The sequence below is a fragment of the Penicillium macrosclerotiorum genome, assembly GCF_028827735.1.
Source record: "Penicillium macrosclerotiorum strain IBT 26536 chromosome Unknown utg000009l_segment0_segment0, whole genome shotgun sequence".
Taxonomy (NCBI): Eukaryota; Fungi; Ascomycota; class Eurotiomycetes; order Eurotiales; family Aspergillaceae; genus Penicillium; species Penicillium macrosclerotiorum.
The window spans coordinates 143,259-163,520 of NW_026643088.1; the positions used below are offsets into that span (position 1 = coordinate 143,259).

General features: G+C 51.4%; 9 protein-coding genes across 9 annotated transcripts; 3 read left to right on the forward strand and 6 right to left on the reverse strand.

Moving 5' to 3' along the window:
- Positions 1 to 378: 378 nt before the first annotated feature.
- N7462_009224 (uncharacterized protein) lies at positions 379 to 2,112 on the reverse strand (the record flags this gene model as incomplete). Its single annotated transcript, XM_057080938.1, has 3 exons — positions 379 to 543; positions 648 to 1,721; positions 1,786 to 2,112. 3 exons carry the CDS (start codon positions 2,110 to 2,112, stop codon positions 379 to 381), a joined length of 1,566 nt encoding a protein of 521 aa, XP_056929775.1.
- A 149-nt stretch (positions 2,113 to 2,261) lies between these two features.
- On the reverse strand, positions 2,262 to 2,477 carry N7462_009225 (uncharacterized protein; the record flags this gene model as incomplete). The annotated part of the gene is made up of 1 exon (XM_057080939.1): positions 2,262 to 2,477. The coding sequence occupies one exon, from the start codon at positions 2,475 to 2,477 to the stop codon at positions 2,262 to 2,264; it is 216 nt and encodes a 71-aa protein (XP_056929776.1).
- Positions 2,478 to 3,142: 665 nt separating this feature from the next.
- N7462_009226 (cytochrome P450) lies at positions 3,143 to 4,813 on the forward strand (the record flags this gene model as incomplete). Its single annotated transcript, XM_057080940.1, has 2 exons — positions 3,143 to 3,547; positions 3,653 to 4,813. 2 exons carry the CDS (start codon positions 3,143 to 3,145, stop codon positions 4,811 to 4,813), a joined length of 1,566 nt encoding a protein of 521 aa, XP_056929777.1.
- A 2,701-nt stretch (positions 4,814 to 7,514) lies between these two features.
- On the forward strand, positions 7,515 to 8,344 carry N7462_009227 (ABC transporter integral membrane type 1; the record flags this gene model as incomplete). The annotated part of the gene is made up of 2 exons (XM_057080941.1): positions 7,515 to 7,724; positions 7,997 to 8,344. 2 exons carry the CDS (start codon positions 7,515 to 7,517, stop codon positions 8,342 to 8,344), a joined length of 558 nt encoding a protein of 185 aa, XP_056929778.1.
- A 763-nt stretch (positions 8,345 to 9,107) lies between these two features.
- N7462_009228 (uncharacterized protein) lies at positions 9,108 to 12,852 on the reverse strand (the record flags this gene model as incomplete). The annotated part of the gene is made up of 2 exons (XM_057080942.1): positions 9,108 to 12,149; positions 12,232 to 12,852. 2 exons carry the CDS (start codon positions 12,850 to 12,852, stop codon positions 9,108 to 9,110), a joined length of 3,663 nt encoding a protein of 1,220 aa, XP_056929779.1.
- A 979-nt stretch (positions 12,853 to 13,831) lies between these two features.
- Positions 13,832 to 15,657, reverse strand: egl3 (putative extracellular endoglucanase/cellulase; the record flags this gene model as incomplete). Its single annotated transcript, XM_057080943.1, has 5 exons — positions 13,832 to 14,868; positions 14,931 to 15,028; positions 15,090 to 15,154; positions 15,224 to 15,432; positions 15,534 to 15,657. 5 exons carry the CDS (start codon positions 15,655 to 15,657, stop codon positions 13,832 to 13,834), a joined length of 1,533 nt encoding a protein of 510 aa, XP_056929780.1.
- Positions 15,658 to 16,819: 1,162 nt separating this feature from the next.
- On the reverse strand, positions 16,820 to 17,843 carry N7462_009230 (NRDE family protein; the record flags this gene model as incomplete). Its single annotated transcript, XM_057080944.1, has 2 exons — positions 16,820 to 17,719; positions 17,778 to 17,843. 2 exons carry the CDS (start codon positions 17,841 to 17,843, stop codon positions 16,820 to 16,822), a joined length of 966 nt encoding a protein of 321 aa, XP_056929781.1.
- A 259-nt stretch (positions 17,844 to 18,102) lies between these two features.
- Positions 18,103 to 18,408, reverse strand: N7462_009231 (uncharacterized protein; the record flags this gene model as incomplete). Its single annotated transcript, XM_057080945.1, has 1 exon — positions 18,103 to 18,408. The coding sequence occupies one exon, from the start codon at positions 18,406 to 18,408 to the stop codon at positions 18,103 to 18,105; it is 306 nt and encodes a 101-aa protein (XP_056929782.1).
- A 112-nt stretch (positions 18,409 to 18,520) lies between these two features.
- On the forward strand, positions 18,521 to 19,659 carry N7462_009232 (HVA22/TB2/DP1 family protein; the record flags this gene model as incomplete). Its single annotated transcript, XM_057080946.1, has 3 exons — positions 18,521 to 18,549; positions 18,647 to 18,796; positions 18,855 to 19,659. 3 exons carry the CDS (start codon positions 18,521 to 18,523, stop codon positions 19,657 to 19,659), a joined length of 984 nt encoding a protein of 327 aa, XP_056929783.1.
- Between the last annotated feature and the right edge of the window lie 603 nt (positions 19,660 to 20,262).

Below are 20,262 nucleotides of genomic sequence, written 5' to 3' on the forward strand. Positions count from 1 at the left end.
GCCTGCTTCGAGTGCCTCGAGTGCTGCTGCTAGATCCATTCCCGTGTTGATCTAACTTCAGGAGGGAGGCCGGAAAGAATACGTCCAATCCGCAAAGACTAAGCTGGATTGCAGGAAATTTGGTTTTTTTTTGTTTCCTCTTTACGCTTTTGCAGGCTCTCGTGCTGGAGAATTTTGTAATGGCTTGTTTAATGTTACATCAGACGTCTATGCGATATACCCAATGACAAACTATGCAGTCTCCGATGGCTGTCTCGCTTAAAATTACCTTCGTTTCAAGTGTCGTTTCATCGTACCTCATGGGGCTGGAGTTGTTGGCCCGATAGTCATCATGGCAGGTCGGCAGGGTGGACCCCTGCCGACGTGGGGTGAACGGGCTCAGTCGAATGATCGCCGCTGGATGGCAGTCCGCAGTGCAGCTTCGACATCCCAGAGCCGGAACCCAGGGGCGCGACCCAGAATCCGGACGTCGGCGAGGAGTACTAGAGATGGGGCGAAAACGTGGAAATCAGCAAGGTCGGTAGACGTTGGAACAAGCTTGTTCTGGTGGCCCCAGGCAAGGGGGGAGGCGGGTCACACTCACAGTCAAAAAAGCATTCCACATCAAGGACATACATCGACTGCCCTAAATACTGCGACCCACTCACCTCGCTGGAAGACAGTTCTCCAGGTGAGACATAGAATTGTGAGGCAGCGTGGTCCGGTGAGAGGCCATACAAAGCCTTCACCGTCGACGCCGGCACTTCCAGCTGCAACGATGAGCCGTCCAGCACTACGTCAAGGTTCTGAAGGTAGCCCTGGACATCATGGCAGTCGAACCATTCGCCCTCTAAATCCAACAGGCGTAGCCGCGCATCCTCGCTCATCGCCTTCAGCTGCTGCGCCTGTGCATCCCCGTCATCCGGCTCCCGGTCCCCGCTCCAATCCTCATCCCAGTCCTGGATGCCCCCACGGCGCAAGATCCGCGCCAGCCGCCGGATGATCTTGCCTGGCCGCCGCATGTTCTCCGGGTAGGCGGGTTGGCCGTCGTGCCCGGTGCGGGGGTAGTGCGTGCCCGCGCCGCCGAGGGTGTAGAACGCCAGCTTGGGCACCTCCAGGGGTCCGCCGATCTCGCCTTGCAGCATATGCCTCATGCTGCGCCGCACGCCGGGCATGTCCTGGATGCAGGGCAACAGGCCGAACACGCGGCTCATCAGAGCCGGGTCAGAATGCGGCTCTGATTGCCAGCGGTAGATGTGCTCGAGGCAGAATCGCTGCAGGCGGCGCGAAAGGTCCGACTCCTGGTAGCTGTAGGTATAGATGGTGTTGGATGGAAAGAGGCGGCTGAGGAGGGGGGAGGGCGATCTGGGGCGTGGGTATCGTGGTGGTCGTTCTTGGGCGTGCTGGCGCGAAGATGGGTTATCAGCATGTTCTCTTCGGCCATGTGCGACATGATAGCCGAAAATGTCGCGAACACTGTCGAGGTCGCGCCCGGTCTGGTCGGTCTGGTCTCCTGGAAACGGCCGCCCTCGTTGTATCTCTTCGAGGACAAGCTGTCGTGCGCGGATCAGGTTTCCGCGGTCAGCACGGCCATCTGCGTCTGTGTCTGTGGCACCGAGCAGATCAGATACCGTCTGCAACGTGTGTTCGAGAACCTCAACTCGCGTCCTCAGAGTCTGGATTGTAGCCTCTTTCTTCTGGCGATAGGTGCGCTGCGCCCGTCGGATTTGCACACGCCGCTCCTATATAGGGCGCCGATAAGTATATATTCGCATGATCAGTTAATCTGGACTAAGGATTCCGTACCTCGAGCGCAGCGGCATCCTTTGCGGTGTCGAGTCTGGGCCGGCCCCTTTTTCGCGGTGGACGGTCCACCGGCAGCGGATTCTTTGCCCCGGACTCCGACTCGGTCTTCTCCGAATGCTTCGGACAGGGTTGGCGGTCGCAGGATCGCAAGTGCGGAAATGAGTTGTCGCCAATGCCAATCGGGCTCCCCGAGAACGTGGACCGCTGTTTGGACAGGGATTGTCGAGGAGGAGATGAAATTCGCTGGCGAGCAAGTTCAAGATAGGATCGCGCAGAGAGCGTGTCCGCGAGGGCGTGGTCGGACGGTGAGCCTTCGGGGGCGGGCATCGGTTTGGTAAATAGATTGGGGCCAAGTTGGAGGTTTGAAGGGTTGGCTTGGAGGAGGGGGCCTTGGTTCGGTAGAGAAACTTGGTTCAGAAAAGAATGAATGTATTTTTGGGTGACGATGTTGGGATGACCATCGCCATGACTAGTGATCAGTAATCGTCGAGACCCCGGCCTCGGCTGGTCGGCGATCGCAGTCCGGTCCCGTCAAGGCTGAACCCCGGCGGAGAGAGGGGCACACCGCAGCCTCCAATCGTGAGCTCGGCTGACTGAACTTTAAGGGCGATCTTGGCTGTAGCATCATCCGAATATGGGAATAGTTCAATATGCCAACATGTCGTGGGGTCCGTTGGTCGCTTCAACGGCATTGTGACGCTGCCGCGCCAGACGAGCGCCAAATGAGTATGTCGAGTAAGCTTATCAACGTGGGGGAGGCTTACACGCTTAATTTATTTCCGATTTGGGGCCGCCCGCGGCCCCCCATGGCTGAACATGGGGGCTGTAGACGCCTGGACTAGAATGCAGCAGACAGACAGGCACAATCCTGACACAATCCTTCAGATCCGGTCCATCTCAGTCGATCCACCTCGACGGAAGCTTCTGTGTGCGTTGCAGCTCGCAAGGGGGTCCCACCCAACTATCTACTAAAGCATGTGGACTCTCCAGCCTCACCGAGAGAGCAAGGCTCCAGGCGGATACTAAAGAGATCCCGCCTCCCGTGAATCCAATCAAGCCACCTTACGAGACCCCCCTCACGAGCCGGCGCGGGCGACCTGTTATTCGGAGTAGGAATTCAGCGCGAAGTCCGACGGCCGGCCATCGAGTTCGACCTCCGGCAGGCCTCCCATTGGCTCTCCAACACGGATGATCCTGTCTCGAGCCCTCTGCTTCCCCCACCCACTGGATCCAGTACCGAGGCCCGGTGATGAAATGCAACTTGCTATATAATGTCATTCCTATCCCCTTATTTATACGAACTCTGAAGCTCTCTTCCAATACCCATGGTCGCCGCCTTTATTTCCGCTGCGCAACCATGACCTACACCTTTATTTTGGGCTTCGCGGCCGCGGCCGTGGTCCTGCAGATCATCCGCATGGCCCTGTCATCCTGGCAACACGCCCGTAAGGCGCATAGTCTGGGCTGTAGTGCCATCCCTCATTTTCCATCCAAGGACCCGATGGGTATCAGTAACTTAAAGCAATCACTGGCAGCGGATCGGAAGAAGCTACTGCCAGTGCTCTCAGAGCGCCGCGTCGAGATCGTGAGCGAGAAAGAGGGTCGCTACGTCACAACCTACGTGATACGAAATATGGGCCGGGACCTGGTCTTTACCATCGACCCGAAGAATATTCAGGCTGTTCTAGCAACTCAGTTTAAGGACTTCGAGTTGGGTACGGTGCGCCAAAACAGTGTGCACCCCCTGCTGGGCACCGGTATTGTAAGTCACATACCTCGTGCCGTGGGTTTTTTTTGCTCCTTGAATTTGTTTGGGCGTGATGCTATATCAAGTGGCGCAGATGTTAACTTTTTTGGTGGGAAATAGTTCACTGCTGATGGCGAAGAATGGTCTCGATCGCGTGGCTTGCTTCGTCCACAATTCACTCGAGACCAAATCAGCCAGCTGGATCTGGAGGAAGCACATGTGCAAAAGGCAATGCAGGCATTGCCCGTCGCCGCAAACGGATGGACTGCTGCCACCGATATCCAGTCGATTTTCTTCCGCCTCACCATCGATTCCGCCACCGAATTCCTGTTCGGAGAGAGCGTAGAGAGCCAACTGGGCGCTTTGCAAGGCACCCAGCGGCCCGAGGACTCTTTCGCTTACTATTTCGATAAGTCACAATGGGTGTGCGCCCAGCGAGCCCGTTTCGAGAAGCTCGCCTTCCTCGTGAATAGCAAGGAAACACGCCACTCGGATAAGCAGGTGCATGCCTTCGTCGACAAGTTCGTTCACAGTGCCCTAGCCGCGACGCAGAGTGGCAAGCCCCGCGTGGACGAGGAGAAGTCGCAGTATGTATTCCTAGATGCGCTCGTAGCGACTACCCGCGACCCAGTCGACCTGCGCTCGCAGCTGTTGAACATTCTTCTGGCCGGTCGTGACACCACGGCCTCACTACTGAGCTGGACCATCTTGATGCTGGCGCGGAACCCTGAGGTCTTCCGCAAGCTGCGCGAGACGATCATCGAAACCTTCGGCACGTACTCCGCCCCGCAGAACATCACTTTCGCCACACTTAAGTCCTGCCAGTACTTGCAGTACTGCATGAATGAGTCTCTCCGCCTTTTTCCTGTAGTCCCCTTCAACCGACGCGCCGCCACCCGTGATACCACCATCCCCCGCGGCGGCGGCCCTGATGGTCAGTCCCCGGTCTACATCAAGAAGGGCCAATCTGTCGTCTACAGCACCCACGTCATGCATCGCCGTAAGGACATCTGGGGCCCGGATGCAGACAAGTTCAAGCCCGACCGCTGGTTCAACCGCAAGGTTGGCTGGGAGTACGTTCCCTTCAACGGCGGCCCGCGTATCTGCATTGGCCAGCAGTTCGCCCTTACCGAGGCTGGCTATGTGCTCGTGCGTCTACTCCAGCGCTTCGACCAGATCCAAGACGTCGACCCTGATCGGGAAATCCGCTGGGGCTTGACTCTTACAAGCTGCCCGGCCGATCTGGTGACTGTCCGGATGCACCAAGCAGACGACGCGTAAAGCGAAAGATCGAAAAGCCCCTCAGATGTTGAATTTGGACATAAAGAGGCAATGTATATGTTGGAATATTTCTCTTCCCCTTCAGTTTTCTGTGATGAAGAAATTGTTGGTCCTTTAATTCCCAACTCTGGGTCTCCGCTGAGCCCGAGACCTGAAATGTTGGCCTAGGCTTTAGGCAGGCTCTTTGCATCACTCCTCTCATGAGGTCATCTGATTTATGATACAACGATTTCTCTGTGTTGATTACCGAATGTCATTGATCTCTCGCTGCAATTTGCAATATGAAATCTTACAGCGAAAGCCAGCCCTCCTGTGACAGAGTCCGAGGATGTAAAAGTGATCATATTGGATGTCCTTTAAACTAGCCAAGAATTTGCTATATAGTCAGGTGACCTAACTTAGAGGGTAATATATGCCTGGTCTGTAAAAGTATTATCTTGGTACGGAAGGGAATATATAAGGTTAGTTTTAATACTACGTAATGAGCACCTATACTTTATTCGCCTTGCGTATAGCTTCTCGGGATTCTTTATTATTTTTGAGGAGGGGAACTATAGGTAGAGCAGCCAGGATAAGGAGGAGAAATACTAGCTTCACTATAGCTAGAAGAGGCTTAATTAGAGATAAAAAGAGGAAGACTGAGAGAGCTGCGCTAGAGAGAGGATAGTAGCTACTGCACTTTAGCTGCTGGAATGGCAAGATAAGCCCTGGTTGCGGCTCCCATCCGCGGGTACTTATCCTTGTGCATCCTCCATTAGGTAAATAACTAATCTTCACTTTTTGTTACAGATTCATCAACCGTCACCACGCCTTCCTTAAAGTCGCGGTCAATATCTAAACGTAAAATCACTTATGGTTATAATTTTTGTAGGACACGAGCCTCTAGCCCGTGCGGCTTTGCCGCTTATTTTCCTGGTTAAGTTTTGACATTAATAGCTCTAGTGACGGTTTTGTCGTGTATTACTTATATAAGGTATCCTTAATTAATCGAATCTCTTTTGGTGCTGTCACCGGCCCGAGCCCCTACTCTGACAGTTATGAGCCCGAATTGTATAACTAGATATCTCATTTATTCCAAAAATTCCTTCCTACTGCGCGGAATCAGCTATACAACCTATCGACGAATTCGATCTGTTTAGACCGCCAATTGTATTGCCTAACCCACCAGAAACTCGTCAACAGGTCGAAGAACCTTGAATACATACTACAATCATAAGAGTCGAAAAGTCGAGACTACCGCTAAGCGAGCCTACAGGGGGCTTACTTCTACGAGAGAAAGCCTAGTAGCGAAGATGAATAGGACACATTCGGTCCTATATATAAGGATTGAGAGTATAGGACTAGATTGACCCCGATCTCTCCGATTACTAAATCAAAAGGACTCCTTGCCTCACACAACCTACCATTCCTTTACCCGACGGGTGGGATAAGCTCTTGTCCGATCGCAAACGGTAATTTGGGATAAGATTAGGCGAATATAAGGATAGGAAGAAGGAGACCAAGAAGGTCAATGACGGCCTTCGGTGAACCAGCTAATTGATTATCTAACGTTAAGAGAGAGCGAAGGACTACATGATTCTTAGCATAAGTGACCCTCGAGAACAATTAGTTACTCTCAAGACCTATTTCGGAACTACACAGGAAGATCGCTAGTTGGATCTTCGCCGTTAATGGATAGCTATGATTACCAATCCAAGGAGCCGCATAGACCAAGTCTTGCACACCAAGGCTAGTTCCTGGAACAAACCACTAGCGAATTCAATTCGATAAGCAACAGCCTGGTAGATGGTGCCAACATAAGAGGCAGAAAGGAACTAGAGGTCAATCGCACCACGAACAAGTTCTGGTTATTTAGAATGTGGTAATATGGCTCTATGTGTGCAAGGTCGATGTTGGGATGAATTCCACAGAAGCTAGCTAGTTCGAATTAGGCCTAATTGTCGAGCTGAAAGGTGGTATTTTAACACTAAGAATTGGATGACTCAGCTACGACCTACTCCATATGTTTTTGCACGGTAAACCGGGTCAACTCGGGATATCCGCGTTGTAGCACGCAATGCTAGCCTTTCAGACTATGAGACGCTCTCAACAGCGATCTCCAGGATAGTTCTTCAATCAACTCATTCAATTGGTTCTCTCAGTACTACTGTAGCATATACGGAAATCCTGCCGTCCATCACTAATTAATTACACACTTTCTGATTACTGAACTTTTACCGCGATTAGCCAATAAGCACGCGTCATCATGCATCTGCTAAAAACCACGCTAATTGTGCCTCCCGGGACGGATGAGGGGATTAGCCTTAGGGGAGGTGGGAGGTTCTAGTTAATCACGCATCTTCATAATCCATACAGTCAAGGCTTTCTGCTGATACGCTTCGAGAGCATTTTTACGCGACTCGCGCTGAGTAGGCACTTGCTGAGCGTTTTTGACGCATCGGTAGGGAGTCGGCTGAAAAACGCCGAAGTCAAGCTCAATATTCGAGATATTTGGGTTTTTTTAGGCAAGAGCAGCTATAGGCCTCAGCCAAGCGATCCTCGTAGAAATGTGTGAGATTTCGGACTACGACCTGGCCACACTCCAACGAGGCTCATGAATGCTTGATAAGAAATGGCAAGGCCAAATAAGCTCCCCCTTCACTTTATCCCCCGCTAGGAAAACGTAGCCAGGAATAAACACCAGGTCTTTCAGCAAGGGAAGATGACGGCCTACACAGGGGCGGCAGATGCTATGTTTGGCCCCAGAGTCAGCATCGCCTGTCGCGCCTTTGACTTCACTATCTATTCGATGGACGTGTTTTTTGCGTGCTTACCGGCCGCATTATTTCTTTTAATTTTCCCCTTTGAATTGTGGCTGCTACGGAACGAGCCCCGCCGAGTTCAGCGATCGGCCCTACTAGGTTGTAAGCTGGTGAGTTGAGTCGTGCACGCAAGTACCTTGAACCTGATTGACGAGCCATTGGTGATTTTTACAGGGAGTTCAGGGAGTTCTCGGTGCCCTTTTTGCATGCCAACTCGCTTTTGTCCTCATACGACAGTTGCGGTCACTCGGGTTACACAACGAAATCTCGCTGCCAGCAGACGTGCTGGAGCTGGTCGCTATCGCCAGCGCCGCCGTCCTCTCGTATATCCACCATTGTCGATCGATTCGACCCTCAACACTGATTGTGATCTTCTTGTCAGCTCAGTCGCTACTGGGGATTGGCTCGTATTAGAACGCTAGGGCTCATTCCCACCGTGACCAACGCGGCGACCCCCTTTACATTGGGCTTTGGCTTCACTCTGCTTTCGATGGTGATCGAATCCACAGAAAAACGGTCTAGTCTCACGGCGACTACAGCAAAGCCTGCGACACCAGAGCCCTTCAGTGGCTTCTGGAAGCGCGCTAGTTTCGCATGGCTCGCTGGGACATTTCGCCAGGGTTACGCGAAAGTCTTGTCGGTACACGACCTTCCAGAGCTGGACCCCCAGCTGAACAGTCAAACTGTGGCGCAGAAGCTGCACCGCAGCTGGGCGCAAGTCAGTAGGTAGAATCGTGTATAATCTGACAATGGAGAGCTGTTGGCTGATTAGAAATACTGGACTCCCCAGAAGAATGAAAAGACTATCATACCAGCCTCATACGCTGATTCGTCGATAGTATTGCCATACATTTTGTGAATTCAGATACAGGACCTGACTTGTCGGCAAAGAACCGCAGCCCATCGACTTAAATTCACATATGAACGATATAGTCGACTACCTTCTGATCGGTTGAGAAGCTTTGAAGCTGCGGTCATTACTAGTTGCGAGGTGGCCTATATTTTGATCTGCTGTAATGAGGATCAACGCAGCGAGGACGACACAACCACCACAGTCCAGCCAACGAGATGGAGAAGGACAGACTTTTGAATATAGACTGGGAGGACAAGTTCATCTGCTCACATTCATCCAATGGAGCCTGCTCTGAGCGAAGCCAGGAGGTCCACCGGTGCTTGACACTTCTCCGTCAACTTTCTTTCCAAGACACCAGGATTCACCCTGCCTGGCCACGTATTTTGCAATTTCTCTGCATCATGATGATATGCTATCTATTATAAATCTGGCTTGACTGCGAGGACCCTGGTTCAATATATAGACTTTCTCGATACTCAGGTATTTATTTCTGTTCCCCTGTGGGGAGATTACCTAGTTGATTTCTTCTTCTTCCTAATTTGTATTTTTCTCATATAGGGGAGAATTGAAAGTGCAAACAGTCTTCCGTCTTAACCAGTATTCAAATAGAAGACGAGTACCCGAAAAGGTGAGATAAAAATCAGAAATCCATGATACTGCTTTCCTCGCTTGATTCAGCCTCGGGCGGTGTGTTTGGTGATCGACCGATAGAGGGATCGGCACCATGGTCCAACAGCATCTTCACAGTAATTTGATTGTCTCTGAACAACGCTGCCTGAAGCGCTGTACCATGAATGCCACCTTGAATATTGACATCGGCACCATGATCCAGCAGCATCTTGACAATCTTTTGCTTATACCAGACCGATGAGGCCGGAATTGCATAACAGGTTTTCAGAATAAAGACATCGGCATTAAGGGACATTAGCATGTCGATATCCTTTTCACCGCCAACATACTGCACTTCTCTCATCACATTACTTGATATCGCCTGCAGTGCAGTACCATACTTGCCCCCTTGAATGTTGACATCGGCGCCATGGTCCAGTAGTATCTTGACAATGTTTTTGTGTCCTACTACCGATGCTGCCTGCAGTGCGGTATCATACCTGCCCCCTTGAATGTTGACATCGGCGCCATGGTCCAGTAGCATCTTGACAATGTCTTTGTGGTCCTTTACTGATGCTGCCTGCAGTGCGGTATCATACCTGCCCCCTTGAATGTTGACATCGGCGCCATGGTCCAGTAGCATCTTGACAATGTCTTTGTGGTCCTTTACCGATGCTGCCTGCAGTGCGGTATCATACCTGCCCCCTTGAATGTTGACATCGGCGCCATGGTCCAGTAGTATCTTGACAATGTCTTTGTGGGCCATTACCGATGCTGCCTGTAGTGCGGTACCATACTTGCCACTTTGAATGTTGATATCAGCACCACGGGCTAGCAGTATCTTTAAAATATCTTCGTAGCCGTTCGCCGATGCTATTTGAAGCGTTGTACCGTAATTCTCATCTCGGTAGTTGACATCTATTCCTTGATTGAGCAGCAACATGACGACCTGTGTTATGCCAAGCGCACTCGCCACAGAAATCATGTTGGATTTCTCCAACTGGTTTTCGTTGAGGTCACCTTCGGCATAAATGGATATCCAGACGCGTGCAGGGTATTTGGAAAGATCACACAATGTGCGCACATCCTCGATGAACTGCTCAGCAAGCGCGTCGTTCTGAAGATCGAGATGCAAAGGCCAGTTTCGAGCCGCATACTGCAGAAAAGAGGGATTGCCAACGTCATTGTCGCTGCCGTGGTCATGGTCGTTGTCGCTGTCGTTGTCGCTGTCGTTGTCGCTGTCGTTGTCGCTGTCGTTGCCATAAACATACCCTTTCAAGCCATTATCATACCATTTCAAGCCGGGAAGCAATAAGTACTGGACACATACACATAGAATTGTGTCGTTGGACTGTGGTAGATTGAAGTCACCTTTCCATGCTCCTTTCTCACCTCCTTGATTGGGTATCATGAGGAAGTCCCTAGCTGTCTGGTGGATGAATGAGAGCTTGGAGTCGTACACACTGACGAACAGGCCGCAGAGATTGGTGACGATTTTCTTAAATTGTTTTCTTGGCCACATTTCATCTTCAAGTGCCTCGAGCGATTTCGGTCTGGATTCCCGGAGAGCCAGAGTTAGGGCCGCATTTGCCTGATCAAGGGTCAGAGGCTGCTGAGCAGCCAACATCAGCTGGAGGAGGATCTTGGTTCGTGATTTGTTGGTACTCCGACTCAAGATTCTTTCATATGCGTCGGAAATTTGGGTGGGTAGATGGGATAAGAGCCTCTCCACGTCCGAAGCTCGGCTGTATTCGGTGCGCTCTTTCTCGATAATATCAAGTGTCAGATGTAGCCAGAGATATGTGCGGTTCTCCATGCTCTTGAGACGGTCTGTGATAAGTCGACGATCGCTCTCTTTAAAACCCTCAGTCACTTTGTTCACCCGAGCGTCTATCACGAGGTTGATCTCTTGGCCAATTTGCTCACTCTTTTCATCACCATCGAGCCGAAGATAGGTTGAAATGGCTGGGAAGCTCTCAAACGAGTGTTCCAAGTCATGATATGGACGACTTGTAATGAAAAACTTGAGCTTGGAGGTGGGCAGCGGATGGTCTGTGCAATAAAACTCTTTCAGCGTGTTGATGAACGTGAGCCTGTTGTGTTCCTTGCATTCATCCAATGCATCTAGCACACAGACTATTTCACCGGCTTCTGGTGCAGCGCTACATTTCAGCAAGATGTGCCACAAGTTGGAGAATTTTGCAGTCAGAGAATTGCCATTTTCTTTATGGCTCTGAAGTCCATATTTAATCAGACTTGAAGCGGACGGGGAGGTGAACAGCTGGTGCAATAGGGCGCATAGAGCATGATTAGCGTCCATATTGCCATCACCGCCTTCCTTGAAGAAGAAATAAATGACAGTGACCTGAATTTCTTGCGAAGTGCTCGATGGCGGGATTGAAATGGTGGTGAGCGAACTCAAGTGCCCTTCATCAATCAGAGATCGGGATAAGACAGACTTGCCGCGTCCAGGGCCTGCTGAGACCCAGAGGAGATTGGAAATGCCATCACGCCAATTGCTAAACCTTTCATCGTTCAGGAACCACTCGCAGGTGCCAGGAACCCTATCGGGGTTGATATCTTTGTATCGCTTGTAATCACCAGCCGTGGCGGCTAGTGCTTGAAGCAGGCTTGCTTCCTTCTCATCTTGTCTGTCTTCTTGCATTTGCCGCAGAATGCTTTCTTGGACGACTCGTGCCTTTTCCATCTCTTGTAGCTGACTATTCCTACTTTCTCGAATCTCTGACTGTTCACCAACCGAGAGAAAGCCATCGCGGTACTCTTTGTCCATCTTGGTAATCTTTTCGATCCTTTCGGCCCAGGAGTTGGAGCCTTGAACATTCTGCCAGGCACGGGACAGTTGAGCACTGGCTAGATGATGTATAGCTCGAGCTTGATACTCAATGATATAGGAGTAAAGCTTGGCCAAGGGCTTGATCAGTGGCTCATAGTGTCGCCGATGTTCGGACTTGAGGTAATTATCCTCGCAGATTTGCCAGTACATCTGGATGTCACCAATGAAATTCAAGCCCTCTAGCATGTCTGCGTTCTGGGTGACGCCACTGGTTATAAGCTTTTACAGTTACAGTTAGCGAGGTTTGGATACCACCTAAACTTATAGGAAAGATGAGACTCGCTGGTAGAATCAAGGAGACGCCCGACCAGGCAAGCGCTGCGTATGGTTGAAGGCTGAGAGCATTCTTCACGAGCGGATCCGACCAACGAAGAAACTCGGCCAGCTTCTCTACCTGCGAGCGTATTTTGATATCGTGGTTGCGAATGGTGACTTTCCATTGCTTTCCCTCTCGATAGGCGAGCAGATTCTTCACAGCTTCTTCGACGGAATTTTGTTGGGAGAAATCCAGACTAGCCGGGCTGCCATCCTGCAAAGAGACCAGATGGTTTTTGTAGGCTGTGACCAGTTCCTGATTACCGTCTCTCTCCTCGAAAATAAGAAATGCTTGGGTCCATAAATAGGCTCGGATTTCGTGATTGACGCGTGGTTCTACCTGCGGCCCCTGGGCCCCTACTTGTTGATCTTGTGGCTCGTTTGATTCTGGTAAGCTGGTACTAACAGCGGAGGACTCAGCGGGCTGGGGGTGGGTCGTGATATTTTTCACGGTCGTAGATGATGTACCGGAAGACCCGGAAGCCACCTCGTTCGACTCAGTTGTTGTTCCTGTTCCTTTTTCCTGAGGCTTGCTCTCCCCTGCTCTTTCCGCAGACCGTCGTTTTGTTCGGACAAAGCGTCTTTTGAGCTTGGAGAGACATTCCATTTTGTAATGGCAGCGTAGATGCAAGGGAAACGATTGAGTCTGGCATTAGGCGGGTTTGAAGCAAGTGTTGGACCCGACACTACGACAAGTCCACTGATTAGGCACCGGAGCCTGGGATGATACATCACCCTAAAATTTCTGAACTTGGAAAGTGGGGAACCGAATCTCAAAAATGACAAATTGAGTCCACCTTTAAAAGAAGCTTACCTACCTTGAATACATGGCACAATCACACTTTGAAAATCGAAGTCTTTCAATTCAAATATCTCTCTGGGCTAGCAGACAAATTTTATCCCCCTACCACAATAGTTACATAGTTTAATACTGGATGGAGCCAGTAGTCGCCAAGGACCAGATATATCACATGTTGGTCCATTTATCGCCTTCACTAATTTTGTAAAAGCGGTGTTAACTTATCACAGACTACTAATAGTCCTACTTCGTACTAGTATTAGAGTCCTAATGACTAAGGGATTTTGTGAACAGTCACGGTGACTGAGACGACCCCACTCGCTATGGGAGACAATCTGTCACAACATACCTCCATTTCTCATCGGCCCATTGTTCCCTGTCCACCATGTAAGCCAGATACCTGAAAAAGCATATGCAAGTCAACCGCGTAAGGAAAGAGTCTTCTTTGAGCTATAATTCCTCCGGTAATTCGGGATACAGCCCTTGGCCCATGGCTTGTAGAAAACAACCAATCAATCAAACGATCACCTACACACTGACCCACCTCAAATATCGAATAATCATGTATCAATATGCAGCCTAAGCACAAATAAAAGAAGAAATGGCTTGGAAGAAAGTAAATTGTAAATATCTGAATCGAAATTTAGATGGAAAAAAAGTATACAAGCGAAGGTCAAGCCTCCAGAAGAAGAAAATTAATCACCAATCCATGATCAGAAACACAGACACACACTCCTTTTATCTTCTCTGCTCTATGGCTCGTCGCTGCCGTCCAATTTATATATCTTTAGACGCACTGGTAGTAGTAGGGGTTCTGCTTCACGCAGGTGTATCCGCTCTCGCACGAAGTCGCACCGGTCCAGTTGATGCCGCCACACTGGTAGTAGTGGGCTGCAACACCACCGCTGGTAGAAGTGGTAGCCGAGGCGGTGGGGGCGCTGGTGGTCGAGGAGGCGGAGCAGGCGACGCTGACGAAAGTGGTCGGGTTCGAGGCTGGAGTGGAGACGGCAGCGGTAGATGGGGAAGCGGCAGCAGTCTCGATGGGAGCGACAGAAGCAACGGCAGCGGTTGAAGAGCTGGTGGACTCAACGGCGGGGCTGGAGGCCTGGACCTGGGAGTTCGGCGTGCTGATAACCTCGATACTGGTGGTGGCAGAGGCGGAGGTCTGCTGGGCGACGGTGGAGGTGGAAGTGGAGGACGAAGATGACGAAGAGGACGAAGAGGTGGAAGAGGAGGAGGACGAAGAGGAAGAAGAAGAAGACGACGATGAAGATGACGAGGAGGAAGATGAGCTGCTGACGAAATACTTCTCCAGGATGGGGAGGTAGGTCGAGTATGCGGGGCCGTCAGTGGGCTCCAGGCTGTACATGTAAGTTCCCCACCAGGGACCAGCAGCCCACCACTCGGCGCCCATCCAGACATCGCTGTTGTCTGACATGTAGGAAAGCATGCCTTCGACGGCAGTCTCGCAGTCAGAGTTGACGCCACCGGCAAACTCGCCGATGAAGCCCTTCTTGTTGTTGTTCTTCAGCCAAGTAGTGGCGGACTCGAGGCGCTCCTTGCCAATGGTAGTGCTAGTGCAGGTCTCAGAGGTACCGGAGCTATCAGAGTCAAGGTACTGGTGCATCTCGTAGACAATGAGGTCCTCCGAGTCTGTCAGGTCCTTCAAGTTGTCGTTATTGTCGGTCCAGGACCAAGCGCCAGTCCAGGCGTTGCCTTCAACAAAGATATATTGCGTGGTGGCGCCAGCAGCACGGATACCGTTAATGGCAGCCTGGTTCAGGTTGAGAACCAGGGTCTGGTCCATGTCATGGTACTCGTTGTCTACAAAATCAAGAGTTAATTTCTCATCGGATGGGACGCATATCAATAGAATCAAATCTTACTGGTGTCAAAAATAACCAGATCGTTGGAGGCAAACTCAGAAGCGACGGTCGTCCAGAAGGTTTTAAAGTCGGAGGTGGAGGTGATGATACTGCCAGAGCTATTGGGGGAGAAGTCAACACCAAATCAACTGCAGATGAGAAGGCTCCTATGTAGCTTACTATCGGCCATAGTTGTGGGGGTCCAGAACAGCATATGCACCACTGTCAGTGATGTACTCGACGGTCTATATTGATTATGGCATCAGTACTTTCACTTGCAATTCTTTTTCAGGATATTTGATATTGTCCCTTACAGACTTCAGGGCCGCCAGGTAAGTCGAGTCGGGAGTACCAGTCATGCTATCAGGAACCAGACGCTCCATCAAGAAGGGAACACGGAAGATGTTCATGCCTTTGTTACGCAGGACCTCAATCTTGGAAGTCACCGGCCAAGTGTAGTCGGTGCCCAGAGTACCGGGAATGTTCGAACCAAACTCAGCGCCAGATTCACTGACACCAACCCCTAACAGCTATTAGTATACCGGCCCGTGAAATGCCGACTTGGCATATAATGCCGCAACCCAGAATATCTTGAGACGAGATCTGCGGTGGTAAAAAGCTTACAGGTGAAACCGGAAGCACGCTTTTCCTTAACGTTACGCTTGGCAGGAAGGGTATCCCGGCCCTTGGGGTAGGCAGTGGCAATGCTAGCAGCGCTAGCAGCGAGGATCAGGTTGGTGAACTTCATGTTGAAAGTTATGGAGTTGATGAAAAGAGAATGACTGTCGAGCTTGTCGAGTAAAAGAGAATGGAAAGTCCCGAAGGAAGAACGAAGGAAAATCAAGAAACCAGTCTTGAAGCCTGAAGGGAAAGGAAGGATAGCGACGAAAGAGAAGGGAGAGAACAGGGTTCTGGCGTCTCGACCGTTATATAGTTTCAGTATAAGGGAAAGCGGGGGGCATCAAAAACCCTTTGCTCGGCTAAGGCTACCAAGCATCCGATACACGATGTGGGCTCGTCATTCAAGACCCTCTCAGACACGGTCACCGCCAGCATCTGTCCAGCCTTTCATAAAAGTAGTACCAGTGGAGTCTGCTCCTAGAATCCATATTGAATGGGCTAGAAGCGTTCTTCCGGGACGATGGATCTACTCAATTGGGGATAGAGGTGGGAAAAGCCACCAGCGCTTGATTGAGGGCCACTGGAACCAGCACGAACGGTCTGGAACTGCCATGATCTGATCATAGGTTAATTAAATTTCATTGTCAGGCTCCCTCACACTACACGCAGGGATTGGGAACTAGAAATTGAGCACTCACAGTGCAGCCACGCTTAGACAGGTAGTTTGAGATGGGGCCATGTGGAGTCATTGATTGACACAGGATCCACGGGGGTTCAGGGTCATTTCGCGAAGTGATACCAGACTGCAAGCCATAAGTGGAATCTCCAGAGGAAATTAATCCGGTCCAGGGGCGGTGGACTCGGTCATTTCCCTTTGGGGGGCGATGCCGAGCGCAGGAGGGCTCCGGGTAGATGGGCGGCCCTTAAGCTGAAACGCGAGCGGTCCGTTAGCAGGTTTAGGAGGGTGAGCAGGACCGCCGGCGAAGGGACACCGGCGCGCTTGGCCCGAATCAGCTCGGAGGCTCCTTTGCTAAATGATACGGATATTAAAGATGGGTCTCCGGATGTGATAGGGAATGTCAATTACATCGAAGTCCCAAATCTCATCAGAGAGACAAGGCAGACGCAAAAAAAAAATAATATCTATCCTCGGCTCCCTGGGTCTTTCGCTTTGCCTCACCCTCCATGACTTTGAACAACATTGTCGCGTTCATAACCCGTCACAGTCTACCCAAGCAAATCAAGAGCCACGATCGCTCTGGGGAAGTCCTACTGAGTCCGACCGATCATTATTGTTCAATGTTGAACTCAAAGGACCGATCGCCCTGTCCGAGAGGCACCGGTTTCCCATAGTCACCGTAAAGGGTTCGCTCAAAGTATCGCACCCGACCATCGGGCCGCGCCAGGAGAATGGTCTGCTTCTGAGTTCCATATGGTCCAGAGATATAGCTCTGTTCCAGAGCCCCATTCGTCTGCGGTTTCATCGCCTCGTCCTCAATCTGGGCAGCGGCAATAGTCTCCGCAGCTTGAGCGGCATCACCATCAGGGTTGATCCATGGGATAAAAATGCTCTTCCGTAGTTCTGTGATGTAATCATGAACCGTGACCTCTGCTCCAGACAGCCGCGGCAAAGTGTCTGTATTAAGTACCTGGAGGAGACGTTCCACCAAACCATCCTCGTCCTCTCCCTCTTGGATGTGCTTCTTGATCGCCGTTTGCATTAATATCTCTCCGTCCAGGATCTTGGGCCATGTCCGATCATCCACGTTGGTATTGCTGAGTCCGCGAGTCTGGTTCTTTTCCGTGGCCACCCAGGTGATATGGTCCATGTCCGAGGAGCGGTTTGAGATAATGGCCAGCGGTTCATTGATCCGTCCACACAATAAACTGAAGCCGCCCACTTGCTTGGCTTCCGGGCTGGCGACCATCGCCTGCACGAAGCTCTGGGTGGACTGTTGCTCGTCCGGGGCACCAGTCAGCCAGCTGTTGACAATCCGGCCACGGCTATACGTCCCAATAGCCTCGCTGGTTTTGTCTTCACGGTAGTTGGTGAGTACAGCTAATTTGCCCTGTTTGGTGACCCCCATCCAGGTGCCATGCGTGGATCTGGCCATGTCGCGTGAGCCGAGGACATACGAAAAGGGCTCCGGCCACCAATCTGGCGAGGAAGTTGGTCGTCGGAGGAACTCCTGGACGGAGTCAGTACGGCGCAATTCTCGTTTATATTAGAACTGAATGGCCACTCACATCTCTGTTATCGATAATAATTAATGAATAGGACGGGTGGGCAGTTGAGATCAGTGCGATGCACATCGTTTAGTTCTGAAGTCCCGCCGAGGAAGCTCAAGGACCAGAAGCGGGGAAGAGAAAGTTGCAATCGTTGCGCCCAACACAAAGCTGGAAGACAAGGGTCTGATAATGATAATGCCGGGTATTCACAAAAATGTCAGAACGCAAAGGGGTGGAAGGACGGAAGAAGATCTGGGAATCCGGGCTGTTCATGCAAGCAAAGACCTTGGGTGGACATCGGCTGATTGGGCCGATTCTCAAGCTCCACCAGTCTCGCTCTGTCCTACTGCAGTAGATCGGAGGCCGCTCGAATGTGGCGTGACGTAAAATGAGGGAAGGTTAACATGAAGAGGAAGCCCGCGATAGTCGAGCAACTAACAAGTCGTGCTGTGTTCGTTGCCGCGATGTCTCGCGTGACGTCAAGACGAGCCGTTGAATCGCGGCTGATCTGGGGCGCCCCAAAATAGGCGGTCATGCTCTCTGCAGATCTCCCAACTCCACGACTTGTCTTCTTGTTCGCCATTTCACTTCCTAAAGTACTTGAAGACGTGATAGCCTGCTCCTTGGGGACATTGTTAGCTCGACTCATTGTTCACCCGCTGAGTACGCAGCAGCCCCACGGCCGGAGGGAGCTGCCTAATCCTCCACCGCTGATTGTTGACCCCTCTTGAACTTTGCTTCTCGATACCTTTGCCGCCATCATGTTTGGAATATTTGCCGACTTGTTGTCGTAAGTTTTTGCAAAAGTAAAATCGAGACTAAGCCACGATTAGGCTAGACGGACAGATTCTTGAAGACTGCAAAGCTAACATTCGTGTGTCCCATAGCTCCGTGATCACCATCCTCTTCCCCATCTTCGCTTCCTACAAGGCCCTGCGCTCTTCCGACCCCTCCCAACTGGCTCCATGGCTGATGTACTGGGTGGTACTCTCCATCATCTTACTGGTGGAATCCTGGACTGTTTTTATTATCGGATGGTGCGGCTCAACGATCCTCTCGGAACGACGCCCGCCGCTGACGGTGTGATCATCTTAGGTTTCCCTTCTATAGCTGGATCCGCCTCTTTTTCATGGCCTACCTTGTCCTCCCACAGACCCAGGGTGCCCGTTTGCTCTATCAAGACTACGTCGATCCGTTTTTGACTCACCATGAGCGGGAGATTGAGGAGCTGATCGGCCGTAGCCACGAGCAGGCCAAAGCTCTAGGATTGCAATACTTCTACAAAGCCATCGATCTGATCCGAGAGAAAATTCTCGGTCTTCCCCCACAACGGACGGCCCCGCCACCACCTCCCTCTGGCCCGGCGGCGTATGCACAGTCTCTGCTCTCGCGATTCAATATCCCCACGGCGATCCCCATCGCTGGAGCCTCCGGGACGACAGGCAGCCCTGCCGCCTCCAACGATTGGTACTCTGCGCTGGCATCCGTCCTGGGGTCTGTGGCCTCGATGGGCAAGCCTCGCGAGGTGCGGGAGGAGCAGATGTCCGCCAGTGGCACCCTGTTGCAACAGCAGCTTCAAACCATGTCCGGCGCGGAGAAGGCACAGTATATCACACACCAGCGCGAGGTCTTGGATTTCCTCCGCTCTACGTTAGCTCGTGAGGAGCAGGCGATGGGCCGCGACGATCCTGAGACGGACGACCTGGCCTATGGGGCGCCGCTGCGCAAGGACCCCAGTGACACCTCGTTCGATGTCGTCGACGATGAAGATCTGGGCAACCGCAGCGGGACGCGACGGACCAGCAGTCGATGGGCCTCGGGCTGGCTTGGGAATGACCAGGACTCGTCTGGCTCGTCTAATCCCGACCACGCACGCACCAGCGGATATGATCGGTACTAAAAGGCTGTGTGGATTAGACTCTTCGCAAAAACCAAGAATGATCTATGGAGTACTGGCGAGGAGAAGGACCAAGAATCCACAAGAGCCACCAGAACCCACAAAATTCACATAGAAGTTTGTCTTTTCAGGCCTTTCTTTGTTGTTTTGCTTTGCGCCACAGGGATAGCGGGTTTTCAGGCATGGGGAGTTCATGAAATCAAGCTATTTGCTATTTGAGGTCTCTTTATTATTTTTTTGGTCCTTGCTCCCTCGATTTTGACTTCGTATGATGTATGATCAAAAGTCAGTGGCCGTCTTGAAGTTAGCCTGCAATGGGTCAAATCGAAAACCGGATGGCCTGCATTCCAGGCGACAGCCGAGGGTGGAGTCGCGGCCGACTCAATCCGATCGGAAGAAATCCCCATGCACGTCGAGACGGTGCGGCTGCAAGGCGATGGGGGACAGCCGATCTCAAGAATGCATGGCTATCCCTTGAGAAACTATTGGATTGCGAGGGATATGCCCATTCCATAGATCCACTCCTGTTTCAATGGCTTGATCTATAGTATCTATAATATTCATTGTATTCATTGTTCTGCGTCCAATGTACGAGAGAAATCAAAC